This window comes from Pipra filicauda, unplaced genomic scaffold (assembly GCF_003945595.2).
Source record: "Pipra filicauda isolate LSUMZ 115617 unplaced genomic scaffold, ASM394559v2 scaffold50_size3627746_pilon, whole genome shotgun sequence".
NCBI classification, from domain to species: Eukaryota; Metazoa; Chordata; class Aves; order Passeriformes; family Pipridae; genus Pipra; species Pipra filicauda.
In genome coordinates this window covers 2,842,334-2,868,640 of record NW_024104654.1, presented here as the reverse complement: position 1 = coordinate 2,868,640, position 26,307 = coordinate 2,842,334, and the positions used below count along the sequence as shown (strand labels likewise).

The following is a 26,307-nucleotide window of genomic DNA, read 5'->3' as shown; positions in this document are numbered from 1 at the left end:
TACCTCCACTTCAGAAACACTTCTCAGCGCTGAGTTCTAGTTAAACAGCTGGTATATTGCCCTGGCAGGATGAGCATGCCTTCAGACCCTTTTGGTACATTCATTAACTGTAATTTATGATAAATCATGGCAGAAAAAAATAACCTTCAAACTGAGTCTGCATTGAGCTACCGGTATCTGTTGCAAAGAGTGAGACAATACTTCGAGTTATTACAATGTGTAGAATGAACTTTTATTTTCATTCATCCTTCATTAATACCATACAATTAGATAGCAGTATCTGGAAAAAAAATAAACTTGAAATAATTTAAAACAGAAGGCACAGAAAACCAAACCCAACTATCAGCTACAAGAGAAAGGGGGAAAATGTTTCAGGAAGCGAATTTATTCTGAAACGTTTTATCACTAAATATTCTGATCAAAAGCTACAGCACACAGAAACAAAACTGCACAGTATAAGCTAACCCATGCTTTTGTTACATATAACATATAAAAGGAAAAAAAAAAATCTAAAAATATCTTTGCAGAATTCTGAATGAAAAGTGTAATTTTTAAAATAAAAAATATTAAATCTAATACATATGTCAAAAACTTCCCTAAAGGCTACACTAAGATGTACTTTACAAAAAAGTCTGCATTAAGGGCAAAGCATACAGTTAAACACCATCTGAGGATAGGAGAAAACTTGTTCTCAAATTAGTTAGAGTATCAAATAAATTTGGTGTTTGTTTCAGAAATAAGGATTCTCACTACAGTAATATACTGGAGAGGACATTCTTTTGTATTTTAGTATTATGAAATGAAACCGATAGTATATATTACAGAGAGGAATAAACCCACTTCACTTACATGAGCTTTTTACTTTACTTTTTTTTTCTTTTTCTTTTTTTGCAAAAGAGTAACTTCATTTCTTTTGAAAACAAAGCTACTGGAATTAATGACATGCGATAATATGCCCCAATATTATACCAGCTAAGTCTGAAAATAAAGTTCATGCTCCACAATTGAAATATGCTGTGACTCTCAAATACATTCTCTGGTAATTAATAATACAATACAGAGGTCATTCAGAAAATCAGTTCCGGTTGGGAACCTGGTTTATAAATGAAGCTCTTTTGCAAATACTGAGAACACTGACAACGCACAGGGTTAGCTCCAGGTCAGCACACTTTTCTGTGCTCCACCCGTCTTTTTCTTACACAAATGTGTGCTTAGCCTGCAAATATCATGGAAAGGCAAAGTCTAGAAGTTACAGGTTTGTTTGTAAAAATACTAAATACAATCCAAGACAAATAGTGTTACCGACAACTTAATAGCAGGTGCTCTCTAAAAGGGAAAAAAAAATATCCTGAAATGCAAAAGAGATCGTTTCAGCATTTGATATCAAGGCATTTGCACATTTGTCAGCAGATGACAGAGTAAGAGTGAACTTTGCAGTTGGACTTGAAATCAAAGAGTCTTCCTTCTAGCCTGCCCACCTGTAAACCGTAACATATGGTTTCTTAATAGCTTGCTTTTTTCCCTGGAAATAATTCTCTCATTTAGAAAGTACAAGTCAAAGTATTGTTTCCACACTTGAATAAAGACAGCTGACAACTACAGTAGAAATGGTAAAAATGATCTTTATAAAAATGTTCATCAAAATTCTCTGACATAGCAAAACATTCATTTGTGAAGTAAAGTCTAATACTGCAAGCCATTTACTCAAAGGCGACCTTGGGCACGTGTATTCTTGCCAGCATTGCAATGGTAATTACTTCCATATTTCTTGTCATTATAGGGTACAAACTCTGTAATATATTAAAGTTTCCTAACAAAGAGTCCAATTATTGCACTTTATAAAAATTCCAGTAATATCAGGCTTTTGTCCTACTTTTCTATGAACACTGATGCCCTGCAAAAAAAATCTGGGGGACCAAGTAATTTCTGATGAGTAAGATGGAATACTTGAATCAGTCTGAAATATGGAATCAAAATTGGAAAGGCTTACAAAATGAAGAGATGTACCTTTGGAAACAGGTTTTGATTCATAGCAGCAGATAAATGTGTCATTCTGGAACTGACACATGTTCTCTTTGTAGGGAAGAGCGGTCACATGAATATTACATTTATATATCATATATAACTTGAGGACTGTGCAGAGAAACCCAAAGAACTGCTAAGTTCTTCTGCTGACTCTACAAGCCTGATGAGAAAAACTCAATGACAACCATAGTGGAGTGGGAGTTCCTCTGTGAGCTTGTGTACATTTGCATTTGTGTCAGCAATAGACACAGCAAACAGAAAAGGCTGGAAAAATATACAGAGTAAGTCTGAGAGGCCTGTAAAAAAGGAAAATACAGCAGTTTTGGCCCTGCTTATAACCAGCTGTATTAATAGGGGAAAAAAAGATAAGAGGAAAGTTTTGTGCCAGCTATCTAGAAGAAGATGCTGCTTTGAACAGAAGTGATTCACACATCTATATGAGGCTTCCAGGCCAGCAAATCACAGTTAAAGTCACTTTGTTCCTCTGCTCCTTCAGCATGGGAACGAGTGCAGAATGGCTCATTCCAACCGTGGATAGTCCATTTACAGCAACAATCATATCACCACACCTAAAAAAACACAAGAAGAAAAAGAAAAAATGACATTATGAGTCCTGCTCTGCTGTAATTAGCACACACCAACAAACAGCACTGCACTGCTGGGGTTTGCATCAGGCTGGAATGGTAGCTAAAAAAACCCAAAGGGGTTCAAATTTTAAGTCTGTCCTACTACTGATAGATATATCTGCTTATTGCAGGAGTGTTGGACTAAATGACCTTTAAAAGGTCCCTTCCAACTTTGAAAATATTCTAGGATTCTATGAAACTCATCTGGGAAATTCCCAAACTGCTAAAATTCAATTCTAATACAAAGATAGTTCTGTATTAAGAACAGACCTAGAGGGAAACGTGAAAAGAGCGAGTTGGAAAGACCTAATGGAGTCAGGAGAAGATAATGAGGTAGCACGTGCATGATAGAAGCATTTCTGTTTGTTTGTGTGGATTATAGCACATTTACACCAAACATGCCTTTACTGTAGGAGGTGTAAGTAAAGATACTTATGGTTACCAACCAAACACATTCTAACCGAGAACCTTGTTTTCAGTGGCTTATGATTTTGTCAAATATAACTGTTTGGCTTGAAATCTCCCTCAGCAGATGGTTCAACTGAGAAGTTGGAGCATCTCTGTGTTTTGAAACAGGGAAGAGAAATTTTGGAAGGTGCTGCTTGCTGGCCCTGAGAAAATTGACCTCAAAGGGTTAAGTTTTGGTTTTTTCAGACACTCCAGAGAAACTTCAAAAAGGCACCTAAGTCCTTCCAATGTTGAGCTTGTTCCATCTCCAGACATCTCTTCTTTGTGACTTGAGCGTGGTGTTTGGCATTCCCCAGAGCAGCTGAACATGACCTGGGAGATCAAATGGGACTTTTCCTGAAACTGATCTTCCCAGTTATTGGAGGCACCGAAATGGGTGGCAAAAAGATGCTTTCCTGAACTCTCCCGGTGCCCTCCACCTGGCTAGAGCAGAGGAAGAGGATGCAGTGTGACCAGTCAAATGTGCGTTCAGAAGTCCTTCTCTGTCAGAACCAAGGAACCACATCACCCAAGCCACAATGCTATGGTTCACTGAGTGGCATCTCACTCACCCAGCCTTTCTGCTGAAGTCATTTCACCTTCTATAAAATCACACTAGACAGATCATGTAAGCAGAAAACTGTCTAAACTATTCAGCTGTAAAGTTATTTACTACCTTCCCTTCTAGCCTAACAAAACATTTAGATAACTTAAACAAAACAGAACAGCTTTAAAGAGACCTGCCCCACAATAACTCAAGATGCAGATTCTAAGGAGCTCTCCCTTATTAATGGCCCATTTTTAAGTCCATATTCTCAGCGAGACAGTACATTTGAACCAAGGGTACTATATCACAATATCGCACGAGCATCTTTTCCATTCTTTACAAGGGGCTAAATGTGACCATGCCGACTCTTCCCCCCTTCTTAGGAATGATGCTTGAATTTCCATTTGTGTGAAGACTTCTAGTTATTAAGTCCTCAACCTGAAATTATTTGAGTTGAACTGAGATCTTTACTTTAATGCAAACTGTTCCACAGTTGGAAAAAAAGTAATTTTGTGTTCAGCCAAGTTATTTTTTCGTTTATTTATTTAGTCATTGAACTGAAAAATCAATTACTGTCAAGGCTCTAAGTGTAAGCACATTTTTTCCTAAGTTACTTTGTAAGCAAATCTACATGTAAAAATCATGCCATGAAACTTCAAGTTGCATATTCTTGACTGCCACCTTCACAAAATCAAGTTTATGAACAAGAGAAACTTAAATAGGAATTTTAAGTCCTAGTTCTGAACTAATCCTACACGAGGCTAAGATCTGTATCTGGATACTAGACCTGGGGGCTGCATCCAAACATAACGTGTAAGTAAAATCATATAATTTTTAGGGTTAGAAGGGACCTCAGGAGGTCTGCAGTCCACCTTCTGCTGCAAGCAAGGTCAGCTGTAAGATCTCACCAGAACTCTCAGAGCTTTACCCAGGTACGATTCAGAAACCTCTTAAGGGCAGAGACCACACAACTTATGCCACTACCTGACTATCCCCAGGGGAAGTAGTTTCTCCTTACAGTCTCAGCCTTGTTTGTTCAGTTTGTGCCTGCTGTCTCTCATCCTCTTGCCCTGTACCACTGAAAAGCCCGGCCTCTGTCTCCTTGATAATCTCCTTCTATGTACTGGAAGAGGCTGTTGGCTGCCCCTAAAGCCCTCTCCTTGTGGGGCAAGTGCTCCAGCTCCTACCACTTCAGGGGCCTCTGCTGAACTTGCTTCATTTATCAGTGACTTTCCTGCCAACTAATGACTCTCAGGGCACTGCCACGGGGACTTGATTCCTTAACAATCTTCTCAGAGATATTTTTCATCTACTTTCTTGCCCTTCCATTAAAGCAGCAGCACCCATCTTCAGTACCAGGGTTTCCAGCAGTGGCTTCAGAAAGTTATATGAAAGGACAAAAGATTTTTCCCTACTTTGCAGAGATAAGTTCTCATTTCTAGCTGTTCTCTAGGAAGACAAAAGCTAGCTAGTTCAGCACATATACATTGCATTTCTCTTGGCCTAAAGAAGAAATCTACAGGGAGATGGAGACAGCAGGTGACATCAGCACCACAGCTGGGGAGGAGCACAGGAGAGGCAGAGATGTCAGCACAACCATCCTCTCTGACAGATATCCCTTCCCTGTTAATTCCCTGCATCACACTCATCAGGGAGGCAAAGCACTACAGGGCTGCACGATCCCCCAGCACAAGATCCTACAGTGTATTTCCTTAAACAATTAGTTGCACCAGCATGTAACTATTTAAAAGTGGTTTGTTGCTGTTATTACTATTAGTATTTCTACCACTATTATATTAGCTTACTTTAATCTTCCATCAAAGTACGCAGGAGTCCCAAGAACAATGGTTTTAATGAAGAAAGGCTGGTTTGTGTGGTTCTCCTCATAGCCACCGACGATGCTGAAGCCCCAGCTCCCTAAATTGCTCCGCCGCAGTACTACATCATGGCAGCTATGTAGGCAGCTGTGGAATGGAAGCACAGGATAGCAAGAGAAAAAGCCGTGTATAATTTTACAGTAGGCACAACATCTGCTGTCTCACCATTACCACTGTGTTAAGTGTGCAAGAGAAGGGGAGGGATGGTGATTAGACTTCTGTTCCCAGAGTAATTTTGCAGTATTCAAACCAATTACCAAAAAAAACCCCACAATCTTGAGACAGGAATGTGTTTTAAAAGAAATAATGCAGTGCTAGAACAATTACTTAAACACAGTTAACTCTGTAAACTGACAGTAATAGAACAGCATTTTAGAGTTTTTGCAGGTGGCAACAATGTGGGTGGAAAATTGATACCTGATGTGTTTAGTTCGAGAGTCAAAAATGCAGAGTGTTTTTCTTCCACCCCCAGTCAGTTTAGGCTTTTTCTACTTTAAGTAAAAATTAAAATTCCATACACAATCTTTTTTACCTCTGAACTGATGCATCACCAGTAATGAAAATATACACAACTAATCATTTTATTACACAGAATGCAAATAATTCAGATCACGCTTTACTAACTGTCCTGCTATATGGTATCTTCTCTAGTGAAAATTAATTCTTGCCAATGAAGTTGACAATGACCGTAACTAAAAAAAGAACCAAAAAAACCCTCAAAACACAGACATTAACTTTTGAGTAAAAAGAGGCCAAGTTCTTTACTATTTTTAAGAACAGCAGCACAATGCATAACATAACTTTAGGAGCCATACAGGGGCATCTGTGGTATAGAAGAAATAACCCACTGCTGAAGCACAAAAAGGAGTACTTTTACCAGAACTGAGAGTCATTTATCAAGATTAGGTAGCTTATTTATACTTGAATAAAAGAGAAATTAACTGAAAGTTAAACTAAGAAAAAGTGAAATCTCTGGAGGACCAATGCATAGTTAGTTCTGTTATCTTTGGCCGCATTCTGCTACCAATCTGTCTGGTTGTTGTTTTGGTTTTACACTTAAAGTACAGACCTGGTAACTCCATCAGAGAGAAAGGAATTAACCTGCATGCCCTGACTGAAGTTAATAACACTATCTGCTGTAGCAGAAGCTCTTCTTGATAGCAAGCAATGTCAGAATGAGTTTATAGCTGCAGCCACATGAGAGTGAAAAACGAAGAGTACAAATGAAACATGATGTCCATCAGATTACAGATTACTCGAGGGGAGGGAGCTCACTGCAAACCTTGAAGAGTTTTTGTGTTTGGAAGAGATGGTAGTGGATTCTTGAAAAAAAAAAAAGATGGGGATTTATAACTATAGGTTCATCTGTGTGTCTACAGTTACATGGCTACAGTCTTGACAAGGGATGTGTCAAGAGTGTCAGAACAGCCAAAGCCTAATCCAATATTCTGAAGTTAAATACTTGGCCTCATAAATTCAGGTAGCAGATTAGCAAAGAGACACATGGGTATATACTTCGTATTTTTATTAATGATTACTCTGGTTTTAGGTATTTTACAGAAAGTTATTATATGATTAAACAATATAAATGATGAATTGTGTTCAATAAGAAGATTCCACATGGGTAGTCACTATGATTTGTGAAGGGACGAACCCAGTCTATTCACCTTTGAGTTTCCCAAGGAAACATTGCTCCTGCTCACAGTCTGCTTCGTAAGCACATTGCCAACGAAATATAGTCAGGCAGGCAGAAATAATGGCAGATGTGTTGCAACTAATAAGGTCTCTGCTTCTTTATCTCTCTTGGACTTAGCTTAAAACAGCTAACTAATTACTCTGCTGATTCATTCCATACCTTGGAAGTCCCAGCCACATGACCCACGATGGTGACCAGCTAGCATCATATTCATTTTCACTGATGGTACTCAGTTGTTCTTCATTAGCCTGGGGCTGTTCTTCTACAATCTGGACTTCCAGGGCTTTCAGGGCAACTATGGAAGAGGCAGCACTAGCTTTCAGCATGGCCACGGCCTCGCTGTGACTCAGGTTAGTCAGATCGATGCCATTGATGTTCAGCAGCACATCACCTGTTCAAAGGCACAAGTGAGACCACATCAGTCTGACAGTCCTTCCTACTGACAGCACCTCCCACGCCACAGTTTCATTTCATACTGTTTTTTGGACCTGAGACAGTCTGAACTAACAGACTGGGAATGTGAACAGCTCTGAAGCCTTACATTGAGAGTTTGAAACATTAACGTATTGAACTATTAAGCTGGATTGGTATAATTTATTTCCCCGTAACACATCAAATACTGTGGTTTTTAATGTATATTGCCCTGAAAATTTGAAATAGAAATTACCTAAGCATTTCACCAGCTCGGCTGCAACTGCTACTGCAGATGCCATGACAATTGTTTCCAGTAGTGGATCTTATGTTCACTCTAACCTTAAAAGTGAAGGAAGAATGCTGGAAGGAGCAATACAGACACCTCAAAGTAACCTATTTTTGTAGATAAGCAGGGTTCCACAGAGTGTTTTAAGTTATCCGTTTTCTAACTTGTTCCTTGGGAGAAGAAAACGGAATTCAAAATCTACTGGAAAGTTTGGTATAAAACCCAGTTAATTCCAAGAAACAAACTGAGCATCTCTACAAAGATAATATGGAAAGAGTCAAAGCCACTAAAAAACCTGCCAAAATTAAAATTTAACTTCATAATATTTTTTAAAAGTCTCAGGATGAAAACAAGAATGTTACTAACTATTGAAGCAGCAACAGTTTCCTTTTTTTACACAATGTCTCACCAATGAAAGCCAGAAAAAACAAAGCAAAAGTGTGAACACCTGGATCACATTTGGAATGAGATTCAGTTTTTAAAAGGTTTTTCCTCCCAGTAGCTGCTGTGGCTACTTTAATGTTACACAATGAAAGAACAATAGTACTTCTTCTATCAAGTGTGTTTTTCATCATAGTACAGAAAAAGAAAGCATACCTGCTGGTATGTGGGTGTAAATCTCCCTCTCTCGGGAGCATATAAGGATGCTCCCACACTGTTCTTTTTAAATGTACAATCTGTGAAATTTTTTTCCTAAATTTCTTTCTTAAAACATTCTGTAATTCTGTGGACTGTGAATCGCAGATATATTACAGGCAGTCTTTGTTTCACATACAATACGTTTTAATCATCAAATGCTTTGCTATCAGTCACGCAGGACTGCCTTCACCTATGCTGAGTCTAACCTCCACCTCCTCGTTCCCTTCTGCAAAGCCAAGGAATAAGGGCAGGTGCTGCAACACTCCTGAAGACCAGCAAACCCAAGAGAACGCATTTGGGAACTAGGATCAACACTGATGTGGCTTCTGAGGTAAACTTAGCATGGGTAAACTGTGGCCTGTCATCAGAGCATCTCTGCTGTTCAGATATTATACTGGGGAGCAGAGATTTCCTGGACAGAGATGTGGTCCCGCCCACTATATTAAACACAAAACCAGGATGTGTGTGCTACAGAGCAAAGCATCCCACCAGACCAGTAATCAGGGAATTACTGCCAGCTTTAAAGAATTTAACCAGACATTTCCTGGTCTTATCTGCTTCCCCTGCTATCACACTCTAAACATCCCCTTCCCAGAAAAGGTGGAAGTGCGATACTAAATACTGTATTTCTATTACTGAATCATGAAGAAAAGCATCCATAAGCATTTCCCTACATCTGTGGAAAGACTTTTTGACACCACCTGACTCCACAGAATGTAGTCATCAGAAAGCAATGAGAGGTCACCCATGGCACCAGGGAAGTCAAACCCCACCTCGTTTAATCCTGCCGTCTCTTGCCAAACATCCGTGAGGCTGCACACTTGTCACAAAGATGGGCAGTTCGCCACTTTTGCTGCCTCTGCCTCCTGCCACTGTCATTCCCAGAGATTCATGTGGCTCTTTTTTCACAGTAATGTGCTTTTCTTGGCATGTAACACACTGGGAGAGATCCTGTTTGGTAAGGATAAATAACACTGTTAAAACTAAGGAAAAAAACCAACCAAACAAAACCCAAACTCCAGAACAAAACACAACTAAATACACCCCAGAACTACACTTTAGCAGAACAGTTTAGAAGGACTAAGTAGTGGAAATCAGCTTTGGCTGAATTTCCTCCAGATCAGACTACCTCTCCCTAAAAAAACCCCAAACTAAAATAAAACCCAACAAAACCCCCATGGCATGCAGATACTTAAATATAGATGGAAAGTTTATAAAGGCCTATCTTGAAAATCTCAGTCTAGTTTTAATTAACATCCTACACTGGAACAGGCTCAATTTTAGGATGACACTAGAAATTCATACAGTGAAAAGACTGTAGACAAACCAGAAACAAATCTTTTCGTGTCACGGTGAACATCAGCATGATGTTCCCAGAACTGTCCAGAACTACAAAGAAGCTCCTAAGAAATGAACACACATGTGTTTTCATGATGACAATAAGAGACCCTTTAAAGCCCTTATACATCATCTTTTCTTTTGCAGCTGGTATGTAGACTCTCCAGAGCACAAACTAAGGCCAATTGATGCTAATCAACTTCTTAACAGTGAGAAGTTGTATTTTTCTAACTACAAGAACATCTCAAGCAGAGGCTTTATTCCTGCTGGTCTTCCAGATAATTTGACATTAGCTTCATGACAGTCTCCTCATTTTGCCTTTCTCTCCCTGCTTGAGACAATGCAGAACTCAGCGTCTTGCAGCCAGGACTGTTGACTCACGGAGGAGATGACACATTCCTCCAACATGCTCTTTATAAGCTGGATCGGGGACACCACACCTCCTGTCCTTCCTGGTTGAAGCTAGCACAGTGGCAACAAAAACGTAACATTCTTGAATGACAGTTCTTCCATGCAAGAATAACACATGAATCACTGTCTTAGACAAGGAAGGTCTAACAACTACAGCTGTATGAGCTCATAGAACTTGCTTCTTTCACTGCAGTCCACAAATCCCAAAACATACTGAAAAGCTGTTGTGTGTCTTTTGTTCCCAATCCAGACACGATGCAGGACCTGAATACTTGGAAGTCATCACAATTTTTTTTCATTAGGTAAAAAAGAAGATACAATCCTTTCTTCTAGTTTTGCCCTGCTACACACTTGGACCATCACATGAGTAAAATGGTATTTATACCTCCCAGAAGGAGAAACACCAACCTTATGTGAGTTAGGTCTGCTGTGAAACAGCTGCTGGGACTGGTGTTGGTGTGAGTTGCTGTTGTGAGTCCCGGTGTCTCGGATAATACTGACTGTCTGTGACTTCAGGGGTCTAGAGATGATCAAATTCACTCTCTCCCCACTAGCCTGTTGAATACATAAGACAAAGTCATCAAGTTTGATAGGATATTGATTATTAGAGAGGGAGGAAAACATGAAAAAATGTGAAACGAGACAACAGCAGAACTTATTTTCCAGTTCCTGCTTAGACTGCACAGTTCCCTACTTGCTTCTTTTTGCAATTCTCCCCAAAATGGAGGGGATATTAACACTCTTCCTTCACCTCTGATGCTACATCTACATCAAGCGGAAATCCCTTGTCAAAAGGACCATTTCTCAGTTTGTGTTACAAAGCTTCAAACCTTAAAATTCACCCCATTCCATTTGCATTCTTCATGAACTTCAGCAACACATAGCAATAAATGGAAGAAATGCCTGTGTGATGGCTCCAGATCTGCAGATTTTGGTCAAAAGCTCTGAACACCTCTGGTACTTCCCAAAGACACGTCCAAGAAAGACATTATACATGAGTAGACCATCAAATTCTGGAGTTTGGGGAATATCAGGAGACTCAGTTACCAGATGTTAAATAAAACAACAACTCTTTCTATTGCTGCAAAACCACACCTTAATAGATAAAAGTTACCCAATGTTAAATTTCAATCACTCTATATAAAAATTGGGAACTGAAATTACAATTCCCAACATCATTGTTAATTTCCTTTCACTGCAAGGAAAGTTCTCAAAATTATTCCTGAAACAAATATTTACTACTCATTTGTACCAGAGTTCTCGGTGTGGTGCTGGGTTAGGCAAAGATGACTGCACTACACTGCAAGAACCTACTACTGGTATATTCCAACTTTCCTAAAAACAGAGCAATTTTCACCAACATCCCATCAGCAGGAAGTAGCAAAGTGCTGCAGCTGTTTCCTTACAGACTGGGAGAAAGGCATAGAGTAAAGGTTTTCCTGTGGGAACAGGGAAGGGTCATATGTCACACTGCATCAAGCTTTGGATAACAGTCGTGTCCAGAGCAGAGCCAGACATGGTGAATAAACCCTTCTGAACACTCAAAAAATGAGTTTTACCATGCAGAACTCATGGAAGACCTATATTAGACTTCCCAGCTGCCACCTGTTGACAGCAAGAAGTCTGACAATTACTTTCCTGTTTCAACTCAATTCCATGCACAGGCAAATCAATACAAAATAAAGCCCACTTTTACAGAGCTTACTGGCAGATTAAAATACAATACATACATAAATAGAATAAAAATAATCCTCTTTTTTTTTTCTGCTAAGCAATAGGCTACAATAAGCTACTCTGCTCACTCACATGAGCCATTTTCTAACCTTCAGGCTGCATGCCAGGGAAGACTAACACACTTTTCACTTCTGAGGAGGTGATGTTCATCTGTTAGTTGCGAAGCAGATCCTGTTCTGCACTATTATTTCCAGAACACAGATCACTGCAATTTGTACTGCCACAGGCTTTTAGGCATTACATAACTGATTCTGTCTGGGACAGACTCTACCCCAGGCTTTGCCCAAGAAATAAAGCTGAGCTCAGGTAGGGAATGCAAATTACCTGTATAACCTGAGCAGCAAGCTCTGGTGTCCCATGCTTCAAGTCATGTCCATTAATTGCAAGTACGCGGTCATTGCTGCAGAGCCTGCCATCCTGAGCAGCCAACCCCCCTTCCAAAAGGTCGAGAATAAAAACTCCTGGCTCATCTGTTCTGCGCACGAGCTTAATGCCGAGCTGCTCGCTGGAGTCACGCTTGTGCAGCGTCACTTGGAAGCTGTCCTCCCGCAGGGAGCTGGGGGTGTCCCCGTGGTTGTGCGTGCGGCTGCCGAAGCGCCTCTCCCTCAGCACTGTGAGGTGCAGCACTGAGCAAGGCTGGGAAAGCACAGCTCGAGCATGGTTGTGAGACACGTTGCTGATGTCAAAGCTGTTTACCTGCAAAACAACAACAACAACAAAAATATATCAGAATGATATTGTTCCTGGTTATGGAAATAAAGTCCTTTCCTTTCCAAAGTAAATTCACTCACTGCAAAACCAGCCTTAGAGCAACCTACATATCTGACCCTACTAGACTTCCTCTCTTGTCCTTCCATCATCTCCTGCAAACTCATATTGGTTGCTCAATTTAAAAATTTATTTTTACGTTGGAAAAGACCCTTAACATCATGAAGTCCAACCGTTAACCCAGCACTGCCAAGTCCACCACTAAGCCATGTTCCCAAGTGCCATATCTACAAGTCTTTTAAACACCTCCAGGGATGGTGTCTCCACCACCTCACTGGGCAGCCTGTTCCAGTACTTAACAACCCCTTTGTGAAGAAATTTTTCCTATCTAATCTGAACTTGGTACACCTTTAGGCTTTTTCCCACAGAAGTGACAACATCTTTCTTGCAGTGAACACCCTCTGCCATCACAGGTCAGGGGTTTTGTTCTCCTTGTTTCCTATACTTATCTTCCTTAGATGTTTGTTCTCCAGGCCAAGAACTTTGGCTTTCAGTGTCAAGCCCAGCATCACTTAAAACTGTAAAATAATAGCTATAAAAAGAATACATAAAAATCTCTGAAGCAAGCTTGTGTCTTACAATAAGCAGTACCTCCACAACATGAAAAAAAAACCCCAGCAAACCTCAGAATCCAGAATAATGAAATTTGTTTATTAGGATTGTGGAAAAAGGCGGTTGTCCTAATTCTCAAGTCTTAGCGTGAACTTTGGTGATTTTCCACAGACTTTACCTAGGTCAGAGTTTAAAACTTCTAAGCTGTATCCCTCAAAATCCAGCTGTAAATGAAAAATGAATTAAACTTTCCTGCCTTACAACTAAGAATTGTGTTTGTTATATGGCCCACTGATACAAAGATCAGTAATCTTCAGTCATTTCTTGCAGAATAAGGTAAGAACTGACAGTGCAATGAGATTTGGCAGAAAACAAACACCACAAAAAAATCAGCACAAGAGCTGTGTTTGCCTTGTCCTGTAAAAAGGGATTCAAAGTCAACACTAAAGCTTCACCCCTAGAACATACTATTGTGCCTTAGTGGAGGAACCCCTGCCCCGCAATTTCAGCAGACAGAAACTAACATCAAATGACCTATGCTGATCTGCCTTACCTGTGCCTTCTAATGCTCCCCATTGCAACCTCAGTAAAAATATAAACTTGCAGCTTCTCACCATCTAATAGCAATATTGAAGCTTAAAATGTCTGAAGAGAAAGGACCTAGAAATCTATGTACAACAGCTGCCGCATTTACATCACACATCTGAGCTGAGGGGCTCCGAGAGGTCTGTGCCAAACCATTTGGCCGTGGTAGTTTCAGAATGGTGAAGGGGCACAGTACCCTCACTGAGCCACCCCCAGCACAAAGCCACTGCTGCCAGCGGCACCATGAGCTCAGACACCAAACCATGGTCACGTCCTGCTCTGCTACTGCCCTGAGACAGGCTGTAACCCTGGGCAAAGGGAAGAGGGGCATAGCTAGGAGAAATAACATTTAGAGCTGCCCCCCACAAAAACCACTATGGCTCATCCATCAGAGCACTTAAATTAAGTCCAGTTTTATTTTTAGCTGTCTCTAGTTAAAGTAAATACATAAAATACGGAAGCATTCAAAGGGCACAAAGAATACATGCAATAAAATGTAATTCTTCTTTCTACAAGGCAGTTCACAATTTCAGAATAAAACAGCCTTAGCATTTCTTGGGGAAAGAGATTCTCATTAGGACATGCTTTACGTGAATTACAGTCACAGTCCAGCATAAAAAAGAGACAATTTGTAGAGCACTTTGAAAATGTTAGGCACCTATCTGTACCTTGCAGACAACATAAGCTTTTATGTAGCTGTTACAAAATGCTGTTCCCACAGATCTTAAAAGGGTAATACTTCTCATTTGACCGGGCAAGAAAATGCTGAGTTTCACCTCATAGTCCTTTCTGGCTTTCTTTTAGACCTTTACTGCTCATAAAAGTCCCTAAAGACATTTTCAGAAATATCAAACCAAAGTATGCATGGTGAGCTGCATCTAACTGTACCGAACTACAGACGCCAGAGAATGAGTCTGGTCATTTTAATATAACAGCTCAGCACATGCACAGGTAAATTCAAAGAAATAAAGGTATTGTAACTTCCAAAAAGTTCGGCTTTTAACCTCTGTACCTCTCCCTTCGAAACCCCCCTAGCATCTGACAGCCCCACTGCCAGCATGTTGATAGGGAAGACTCACTGCAGTTTGTAAATTCCTATTTACAGTCAATGTACTGCCATTTATGGCCTTGGAAACTGTAATTGACACCTACCCAAACAGCAGGAATTTCCAAAGCTTCACTGGAGCTCAAACTCTCTATTCTGTCAACCAAGTGGAGCCCTTAGTATCAAAATAAATGAGGCAGCATTCAATCAGTGTCTGCAATTACTTGTTGAAAAGACAACATTTTGGAAACCTCTTGGGTTGTTTTCTTGGCCAGACACTATGCTAACACTCCAGGAGAGGAAAAAGGCATGTTTCTCAAAAGGGACTTTATTTTCTGAAGTGCAAACTGATTTCATTCCAAGCATAACTACTGCATTTAAGCTACTTCTATCAGCTTGATTTCAAAACAGTGAAATAAAGAAGGCTGATACTACTTTTGTACTGATCTTAGGCTGCCAGATCAAAAGCAGTCATTTTTACTGAAGTACTTTTGAATTGACAGTAATATATTTGTTCCAGGTGGAATGATTAAAAATACAAAAAAGCTGGAGGACTGTCCTGTTTATGCAGCACTCAGTTACTGCCATTCTTAAGTGTCCTATAAACAATCCCTTCCCCTAACATAAAAATTGAAACGTCAAAATTAAAAGAATTTGATCTTTTTATACTGTCTGTGGTAGTTACTTAAAACCATAACAAAAATACACAATCAAAACCAACTTATATTTTAATTTTACTTTTTTTTGAAAATACTTAGTGCACCTTGCTTCAAATCACGCCATTGAAGACTATCACTGACTCTTTCACACATATTGAAAGATGCAGGTCAACTGCCTAGGCTTTTGGAAGATAACAGTGAAGCTAGATTAAAATAGCAGTTTAGATGAAGCCAGCCTTACATTCCACAAATTGCTTATAAAGTTACGCCAACTTGTTAGCCAGAAATAACTTTGGGTTCCTTCAAAATGCATGCATAAAGTTGAGACAAGGACCAAGTCCCACAACATTTAAAAACAGAAAAATAAACTTGTATTTTAAGCATTGATAAGAGATGCTAAGGAGGAAAAAATTCCAGGGACTGGCCCGAGAAACAACATAAAGCATGACAGCCAAAACTACTAAAACTACAGGCTTTGCTCTGAATATTAATTTGCCTTCCAACTGATAATTGAAATGCTAACACTGACACAACATAGTCTGACAAGGAAAATCTCCCATCTCATTTTAACAGAAGTTCTGCAAGGAGTGAATGGAAAGCAAGCAGATAGAATACACAATTAGGTTCCATACTTGAAGTATTTGGTCTCCAGCAAGAAGTCTTCCATCTCTGGCAATGATCCCATCTCGATAAACCTCCTGAATGACAATGTTGATCAAAGGTGTTTCATTGCCACCCACTATGCTAATTCCTAATTCGATGTAAGGATTGGACCGATGAATTTCAATAGTAGTGATCTCTCCTTCAGGCAAGGCAGGTGGCTGTTGATTTGCTGCCAATTATTTTAAAAAAGAAAGATGATTAATATCCTTTCTACTTATTCATTTTCAATAAAACAAATCATCAAAGGATAATGTAAGAGAGGTCACAAAGCAGTGGTTTAACAACAAACTAAAGCGCAAATAGATTAGTTCCACTACTTGATGAAACTCCTAGCTGGTTAGAAACAGCTCTCTAATGACTTAGTAGCATCCATGCTTCCTGAAATGGGGTCATTTGGATTGTAAAAGGATACCCGAATCCTTTGGATCCTGTTCCTTATAATAAATTTTATACATTGGGTTGCTTGCAGATTTGCATTTGGTGACGACGATAAAAATGTGTTTTAGGGGTTACCTCACGGTAAGCTCTTTGTCAGCTGGTTTCACAATTGCACTAGGAGCCGCTATTGAGTTACCAGGTCAAGGGAAGAAGCCCATTTCTGAAGCAAACATGGAGACAACTAAAGAAGGAAAAGTGGAATGCCAAAGGATGGCAAATACAGAGGAGAAAGACAGGGACAGGACCACCTTCCTCTGTGGTAAGGCTCAGCACTTCCTCTCTAAAATTCCAGATGCTAGAGGCGTTACTGCTCATTCAGTACAGATGGATGCAGGAGTAATTCAGCTGCCTTTTTGCTTGAGCAGGACAGCACTCCATGTGCAGGAAGGTTGCTGATCCAGTTGGGGGCAAGGAGGAAGAGGGAAACACAAACCTCATCTTAGAAAACAACTTCTGTAATTTTACAGAAATTACACTCCTTCCATCTCACTGTGAGGCCAGTCCTACTAGCAGATTAACATGAACTACTGCACCATGACCATGACATGATACATACCACCATGGTATCTGACACACACTGAGATATTTCTTTCCCTCCTGTGACTTTATCCCAGTTATAAACTTACACTTAACCAAAACCCAGTAACATTTCTCCAGAAATTGCAAAAGAAAAGAGCCGAAGATGAAGATGCACATTCACAGTTGGTAAGTGACAAGCTCTGACACCACAAATGTTTCCACATCTGATAAAAGAGGCTTGAGAAGATAAGTGATGACATACTGTCTGCTACTGTGTTCTCCTCAAAAGGTGGATTGTCGATGCCGGACTCGTCTGTCCATGTGGGAAGGGCAGGCGAGGTAAAGCTCTGCTCAGCTGGCACTATTCCCTGATCTGCATCTGGAGATAAACTGCTGGGCTGCTCCATCCCACCGACACCACTCTCGCCCTCTGCTTCTGCTTGAAGCTTGCTCGTTTTCCTTCTCTCCAGAGCAACCCTTCGATGAGAAGCCCCAGGACACCTGTGAAGACAAGGTTTATACCATACTTCAAGGCTGCAGCCATGTTTGTAGCACAAAATCCCTGAGTACTCCGTTGAACAGAATCAGCCTTCTTCAAAGCCACAGCTTTAAACTCATCATAAAAATAAATATTAAACACATTGAATTTTAAGGCCAAAATATGTTTTAGTGGACGGAACCCCAAGATAATACTGCCTTTTCCCCCAAATGTCTACTACTTTTGGCCATGAACTAAATGTGCTGTAACACCTTCTGAATGTGGACTTCATTTGTTATCATTGAATGGTTTGGGTTGGAAAGGGCCTTAAAGATCATCTAGTTCCACCCCTCTGCCATGGGCAGGGATACCTTGCACTAGAAGGTGGATTCTGTACATTTCAGTTTCTGGAAGATAACCTTGCTGAAAAGACTAAGCAAGACTGGCAAAAAAAGCCACATAAGAGAAGCCCCTTTCAAAGACAGGTCTGGAGACCCACTGAAGCAATCTTTTTTCATCATATTTTCCTGGGGTTGAGGGAGGAAAGAGATGAAAATTTTACCCATATTGCACTAATTGTTAAAATACTAAAAAAAAAATTATGCTTGTCTAGGAGTTTGTATGAGAAGTTCAACAAAAGTAACAGTTCTGCTCATCATCTCTTGGACCAGTAGAAGGTGTTTCATTCCCCTTCTATCTCCTGTTTTCTCTGACTTCACACAGGAGGTAAAATTTTTTGCTTTTCCTTATGTAACAATCCTCCCTCAGCATTTGATACTTTTCACTATAAACTCATTTTTGTGAATTTCCATTCTTCTTAATGCAATATTTATTTTTGCTTATGTTTAAGAAAGAAGGGCTACAATGTTGCAAATTCATGGAAAGCCTTCATTTATGGGATAGTCTTGCGTTTATGTGTAGATAATTAGATGTGGACACCAATCTTACATCTGCCTTTGTGACAGTTTTGCCAGTGTCTGATATATCACTTCTTACAGTATTTGATGTCGTTAAAGCTCCTGCTTCTGAAGCTGCTGACCACCTAAAAACACTCACATTGTAGCAGCGTCAGAAAAAAAGGAAACACGTTCTTGAAAGGACTCACTGTTTGGGAACTTGACAGATTGTTATAACAAAAGAAGCAATTATTTATTTTTGCAATGGGAGAAGAAATGAGCTAACAGAGTTAAAGGTAGCAGAAGTCTAACTTGTTAAAGCAGAATATTTTGAGAATCACAATTCTGTTCTGATACTCTGTGAAGGGGATTTGATAATATATGGTTAGAATGTTTCAACATGAGGGATTTTGAAGATAACCTAATAACAAAGTTTTTAGGTCCAAATAATGTTGATAGACACCTTAGCTTTTGTGACCCCCAGCCATGTTATACATACATAAAGTGATATATATAGAGAGAGATACATAAAAATAATTAAATCATTTATATATATATATATAGTCATGATATGCACAAAATGATAGAATGGTTTGGTTTGGAAGGGACCTCAAAGATCACCTAGTTCAAAACCTCCTGCCATGGGCAGGGACACCGACACCTTCCACTAGACCAGGTTGCTCAGGGCCCCATCCAGTCTGGCTTTGAACACTTCCAGGGATGGGGAATCCGCAGTTTTTCTCGGCAACCTGTTCCAAGAAAGTGCCTCACCACCCTCACAGTAAAGATTTTTTTTCCTATTATCTAAACTAAATCTACTCTCAGTTTAAAGTTATTCCTCCTTGACCTATCACTACATGCCATTGCAAAAAACCCCTCTCCAGTTTTCTTGTAGCCCTTGTAGGTATTGGAAGGTGCTATAAAGTTTTCCTGGAGCTTTTTGTTCCCCATGTTTTGAAGAATAGCAAAAGGTAACCCAAATATGCTCTGAAATATGCATAAAACCATACATTAGAGACAGTTCACATAATAACATGACGCATTTCAGAAAAAATTTCTTAGGGCTTTCCCCAGAGCAACTGCTGGTCATCTTGCTCTTCAAAGTGAAGGAAAGTGCAAGCATAAAAGATGAAAATTATTTGAAAGGTTATGCTTTGTGAAAAATTTTCTCTGATTTTAATGATTAAACACAACCCTACTTCTTGATTTTGCCCAAGCAATATTTGCTGCATAAAACCATTGATATAGTGGTGATCAGCTAAGAAATCTGTTCTGTGGCCAGAGCCACGTAAAACTTAGCAGGAAATTTCTCACATTGACCATTTCACAATGCAAACCTCAAAACCAGAATCCCAAAAAAACAAGAAAAGGAGAGATGCAAACGCTTCCCTCAAAATTTCTAAAATACTTCAACTTGATGGCTTAGCCTCATGCTCCCTCAAATCTTAACTCTGGCAATAGGAAAAAAAAAAAAGAACAATCTCCACCATCACTCACTTCTGCAGCAACACAGCAAGAGGTAAATGCTCTTGCAGAGGAAACCTCTTGTCTACTGGGAGCACTGACAGACATGTTTCTCCCACACTGTTCCGTAAGAATTTAGCACAAAGGCACCCCAAGTTGCACATCCTTGCTGTCCCTAAACTGCTCTGTTATAGGAGTGGGGATTTTTCAGCAAAGAGGGGAATGAACTATTCAAAACTGACGCTGTCAGAGGACCACGCTTCAATCCCGCTGAGCCTAGACAGCAGTGTCCAGTGTTACAGACTGCTTCAGCAAACCACATACTCCTTTAGGTACCTTCTACCAAACCACTGTGCTGTTAGGCTCTGATTGAGCCAGCTCACAAGGCCTCAGGAAACCAAAGGGCCTGGTGGAGATGGCAAAGCACACCTTCCAATTTTATTTTTTTTAAACTGTATCAAACCAGGACAGCACAAAACTCAGTCCTGGAAGCGTCCTATTTCTGTCAAAGCCTTCTAAACCACAGCCAGGTCCTCCTCTACCCTCCTTCACAGAACACATTCTCCCATTTTTACCTGGCAGATGATGAAAGTCATCACACAAAATATAAATAGATTTGAGGTTTATTTTTGCCAGTATTGTTTAATTGTCATTTCAAAGGCTAATATCAAGAAACGTAAAGAGCCTTCTGAACACACCTACTCAGTTCAGTGGAATCCCTTTTGTGTAGTACTGTATGGGGCAAAAAAGAGGAAAACCCCTCCAGATTCTTCCCCAAATTAACCACTAATTGTAACAAACTATGACTTTCAACCTGGTATAGTGCAACTGCATTGCCAGGAAAGTAGTTGTCCAGTGGAGACATTGATTCACAGGATGCCAGTTCTTAAGTCTTTAAACACCGTATGCCTCCTACCAAGCAGCAAAGCCCTGTATTGGTATTCAATCACATCTATAAGGAGATTTTTGACTTCCACTTGCAACTTAAAAAAGATTTTTATTAGCAGTAGGAATGTATTATTCACAAACAGCAGAACCATACAGCAGTTGTAACAGCTAACAAGCGCCAATAAATCTCTAAAGGTGCACACCGTTACCAATACTGCTATTGTCAAATATCTGGGATAAAGAACATTTTGGACTAAATCTTGTAACAAGTTATGTACACAGATGGGCATCTCGTGATCAAAACAAGCTTTGAAGATTGTATGGGTACAGGAATCCATTCTCATAAAACAAATTGCATAAGTAAGGGCTGAATTGAGAGTGAAACATGTCTTACAGGAACTGCATTTCATATCTACCTACAATGCCAGAATATCTTAGCTAGAAGCGAGAAAGGCGGGAATGTTTTCTAAAACTTGTGAAAATTATTTCTTTCATGAATCAAGATGCTCAAGAGTAAGATTTCAACTCAAACTATTCCATGATACTAAAACAACTAGCTAAAGCTGGCTATTTAACAGGAAACCTGAAGGGCAGTTCTCGGTATGTAAAACAAGCTTCTGCTTATATTCATCGACTTCTTCCTCTCCCCCCTTCAACATCAGTTCTGCATGGTGATGAAGCATAGCTTTTATCTTCCATTTCTCTTAATTCATATCAGACAGAGAAGAAAAATGGTCTTTTTTGGTTGGTTTGTTTGTGGGTTTTGGTTGGTTTTTTGTTTGTTTGGGGTTTTTGTTGTTCTGTTTGTTTGTTTGTTTGTTTGTTTTTTGGCAGCCAAATCTACTATATTTCTCATTTAAAAGCTGACTTCTTGGAACACTAGCAGCAATCCCTCTTTGCTGACAAAAAGAGCTTTCATACAAAATTGAGATGTAGTTTACAGGGTATTTCTGTGAAATAACAGTAGGAGCTTGAAAAACATATTTGCTCACTACTTACTATAAAGAAAGAATTCATTGTAACTTATGCCATCACCTTCTGCCCAGTCTAGAGGTTTGATAAAAGCAAACACACTAAATAACCTCAAACCAATTGCACTAAATCATTTTCCAAGCAGGATGCGTATTTAAGCAAAGACTGCAGAGAAGCAACACAAATGCTTTTGCTATTGCTCATAAAACTTTGCTAGCAAAGTGACCTTAAGCAGTAATTCTGGTGGCAAGATTTACAACTGCAATTCAAAGTAAAACCTGGTGCTGCTCTGGAAAGTTAAGCGTCTGGGTCTTGGTTTGTCTTTTGCCAGAGGGAAAACAACAAAAAAAAATAAAGGGGAAAAAAAAAAAGAAGAAAACAAGGCACTAGGAGTTAACTAGGTTTGTGAATCAGAGAAGACTCAGAAAAATCAAAAAAGACTGGTTTTGTTGCATACTTTTCTCTCCCACCCAAGGACGTGAGAAGCTTACACGGAGTTAAGTGGCTTCAGAGCAGACAAGAACCACAATTTCCCTTTGATATTTAGGAAATTAAATTGGCACCTACTGTACTAAACACTAACAAATTTTCTGTACCAAGTGACTGTAAAAAATCGTACAATATTACTTCTGGGTTTTTTCTTTAAAATCAGATTATGTGTATTGTGTTTAACTTTGAAAACTACAGTTTGCAAGTGAATGTAATGAAACTCAGAGTTTGAGAAATCAAGAATATTTTTTTTATGCAATGAGGTATCATGGAGTGCAATTAGTGACTGTGAAGTTTGTGTCTCATGCCTCTCATCTCCTTGTTGGAGCATCTTGCAGTAACCTTACACTCTGAGGCACCTAGTGGATATGACAACATTTTCTTCCAGCTTTTATGCTCAAATGGAGCCGATTAAAACAACACCGGAAAACCCGAGTGTGAAGGTTTTTAGGCACTGAAAAGTAACAAACCATACTACATTTCTTAGAAAAACAAACCAGTTCATGTAAAGGCTTGTTCAGACTGGTTTATATTAATCTATGCTGACAATTACAATAATACTGGATTTTATATTTCTTTCCTAAATGTAATGATCAGTAGTGGAATTTTACTGGATTCACTAATCCATACAGAATCAAATTCAAACTATGCAGTTGCTGCCATCGTTTATGGCAGCAATGATAATTTACAGGTGTTCAGATGTTTGCAAATAAACTTAATTGAAAACTGTAAATCACCATATACTCAAAATGCATATCGGCATCCCAAGACAACAGAAGGAATTGAAAATGAGCAGCCTCCTGCAACTGAAAGCTTTTTTCCAGCCGACAAACAGGAAAAGCTAGTGATTCAGCTCACTCAGATTTCATAATAACCTTTTGCATTAAGTAAATGAATATTTCATGTATACCTAAAGATGGCACACACACTGTTCCATGTACAAAAAAAATTATGTGACTCTGTTGTAAACAACCCTAATATCATTCAAAGAGATGTCAACCAAGGAAAAAGGACTGAAGAGGTGAGGGATACGACACTGGGAAACCAGAAGATAAATCAAATATTTAGCAGTAGTCTTGCTAGCATTTTGCCTTTTATTAAAATCAAATCGGTTTAATATTAGGGTTATAAATGAAACAAACAATTAGGCCTTCTCAACACCCGCAAGTAATCATATAGATCGGAAATTACTTGCCAGAAGGAAACAAGCAGGAGCCTAAGCTGACATGGATACTTCAGGGAGAAATAAAAGAAGAAAAAAACGCAGAGGGAAAGGCTCTTCATTAGCCCCCATACCTCCCTGACATGGACACTGCACTACCACAACCAACAAAACCCAGGCAGCTCCAAGGCTCATCACAGTCTAGAGCTGCTCAATGTTCTGTATGCCCAGGGTCCTCCCAGGTTCTGAATCCCCAGAAGCCTTCAGGATGTGGGGAAGCAGGAAGACAGCATGCTGGAAATATGAATGCGAACAAACTGTTTCCAAGGCAGGTGGTGGCTGTCCTCTTTCCCTTCTCTGTGGAGCACTTGCCTGCACGCACACTCACACTGCACCTGACTCTTGATCTCCCTCTGTAATGTCACCCTTCACCTAAAGATGGTCTCTAAATGGACAAAGACCAAGACTTGGAAAGAAGTTCATGGGGTAGGCCCATGCACCTCCCAGATGAACCTTTCTGCCTGGGTGGTCACCAGTGTTGCTGGACCAGACTGAGGGCAAGTAGAGGAGGCCCACCAGACGTGAGAGGTACCCTGTCCACCTGCCTATCTCAAAGTAGAATCAATTCTGACATAACAATTCCTGATAAAGGTTAGTTTAATATGTTCATAAATGTTCTGAAAGTGGGAAATGCACAATCACCACATAAACAATCTGTGCCAGTGCTAGACCATTGTAAAGCTTTTCTCCCTAAAACCTGAACTAAATCTTCTTTGTTCCTATTGCATTATTTCTGTCCTCCTTTGCACATCTCTAATTTTTCCCCTCCCTCAGCCTTTTTCCCCTACCATAATCAACCCTCATTTATTATTTTTTTTTGACAAATAATTTTTTTCAGACTTCTAATGAATCATGTCATTCCCCCTATGGCTGTATCCAAGCAGTCTTCACTATTTTCTGGTGTGATATACTACCAGTGCTCTAGCTGTACATAGTCACAGACTGACCATTTCCTAGGGTCTTCTACAGGGAATTTAAAAGCCATCACTAACTCTCTCGCCCTCCTGCCACCAATTTCTACTGCTATACAAACTGGCATAGTAGGGTGTAAGAAACATGCAATGCAAGCACTGGCACCGCTCACCTGTTTTTAAGATGTGCCGCCAGGTCACATCGCTGCATGACTTCCTGACATGCAGAAGAGAAGGGGCACAAAACAAATAGCTTGTCTAACAGTTTATGAACAAGGATGCTGGATTTTTTGCAGAGTTTAAAATGGAGTCTTTTTCGATCCAGCGGGCAGAAATCCTTCTCCTGCAGAAAGTTCCTTAGGCACTTGTAGCAGAAAGTGTGTCCACAGGGAGTGTCCAACGGCTGCAACAAGGGCTGAAGGCAAATGTGACAGACCAAGTCATCGTCCACTTCGTTTTGGTAGTTGTAGAGATGGTTCTCCCTTGTCCAGTGTTGCTGGCCACACTCAAAGCACAGAGGGTTCAAGGAGGCATTCTGCTCCACTGCTGCCATGTCATCACCTGTAGTCCCCATTTTACAGCTAAGAAGACTGACGGATCCTCCTCCTCTTCCTCCTCGTAGGAGGAGGTTGCTCATGTAAAGCTCATAGGGAAGCTTCTTCCAGGGTGACTTATGCTCTTCAATCAAATGTCATTTTCTGTAACAAATAAAAAAATAAATTATTCATTTTGCACTAAATATGAAAATTCTTTTCAAAACATTTGACTCCGGGTTTATTATAACACAACAGCTAGACAGATTAAGGGAATATTCCTGTTTTCTCTAAGTTTATCATAGAAGAGAGTAAACAAAAAATGTACAAGTATGACTCCTTTTACAACACAAACATTTAATGTCTCTGTAACAGCTGCTGCACTGCACAGTTTTCACCTGCAAGATGACCAGTTTGTGACAGCAAGGACACCGCATTATGCAATGTCACACTAGAAGCGTATAATTAGCATCTGGCACAAAAATACCCTATTGTGGAATAATAGTTATATGACCAAGTAATTAAATGTGTTCTTTAATATGAGATTATTATTTTAATCTGGTTCTACTCTCTTTTTAGGATTTTGACTATACAGAATATTACATTATTAGTAAAGTTCTAAGTAAGAGTGCATTAAAAATAACGGCAAACGGCTTACCCTGTTCCTTCCATTAGTAATATTGCATATATGTCACCACTTATTTTCAGGTTCTCTCTGTGGGTTGCTACGCAGTAAGGACAGATTCTATCCAATATGACCCACCTGATTTAGTAGAGAGGCCAGTAATACAAATATGGAATAAACTAATCATATGAAGCTGTTGGTTTCAAACAACTTAATCCTGTTTTTCTTTTTATCTAACAAAGTTACAGCAGACTCAATGTGACAATAAAGGACTGTAGGCCTGTCACTGTGGGACTTATTTTCTAAACTTTTTATGTTATTAAACTTTGCCCCTCTTAAAATAGCTGCCTGGTCGGGAAATTGTGCAGCCGTCAGTCTGCAATTTCCAACACTAAATCCTTATCCCTCCCAACCTTATTTACCTTTCTCTCCCTTATGGAATCACACTGCTTGACACTCAAAACAGGATGATTTAGAACATAAAACAAATTTTCTCACAGTCTTAAGAGACCTCTATATTTGTTAGTTTTGGTAAATGTTCGCAGTGGTGGTGGGGGAAG

At 39.7% G+C, this 26,307-nt stretch overlaps 1 protein-coding gene across 2 annotated transcripts in view; it reads right to left on the bottom strand.

Annotated features, from left to right (window-relative positions):
• Nucleotides 1–207: 207 nt before the first annotated feature.
• Nucleotides 208–26,307, bottom strand: part of LNX2 (ligand of numb-protein X 2) — a 57,446-nt gene continuing 31,346 nt past the window's right edge. For both annotated transcript variants that reach the window (XM_027727177.2, XM_027727178.2), the window contains exons 2-10: nucleotides 24,763–25,287; nucleotides 17,532–17,770; nucleotides 16,282–16,481; nucleotides 12,365–12,736; nucleotides 10,715–10,861; nucleotides 9,331–9,508; nucleotides 7,378–7,609; nucleotides 5,451–5,609; nucleotides 208–2,594 (exon numbers count right to left, since the gene is read on the bottom strand). In XM_027727177.2, coding sequence (XP_027582978.1) covers nucleotides 2,459–2,594; nucleotides 5,451–5,609; nucleotides 7,378–7,609; nucleotides 9,331–9,508; nucleotides 10,715–10,861; nucleotides 12,365–12,736; nucleotides 16,282–16,481; nucleotides 17,532–17,770; nucleotides 24,763–25,226 — 2,127 coding nt within the window. In that variant the 5' untranslated portion in view covers nucleotides 25,227–25,287 and the 3' untranslated portion in view covers nucleotides 208–2,458. The remainder of the gene's footprint in view (nucleotides 2,595–5,450; nucleotides 5,610–7,377; nucleotides 7,610–9,330; nucleotides 9,509–10,714; nucleotides 10,862–12,364; nucleotides 12,737–16,281; nucleotides 16,482–17,531; nucleotides 17,771–24,762; nucleotides 25,288–26,307) is intronic.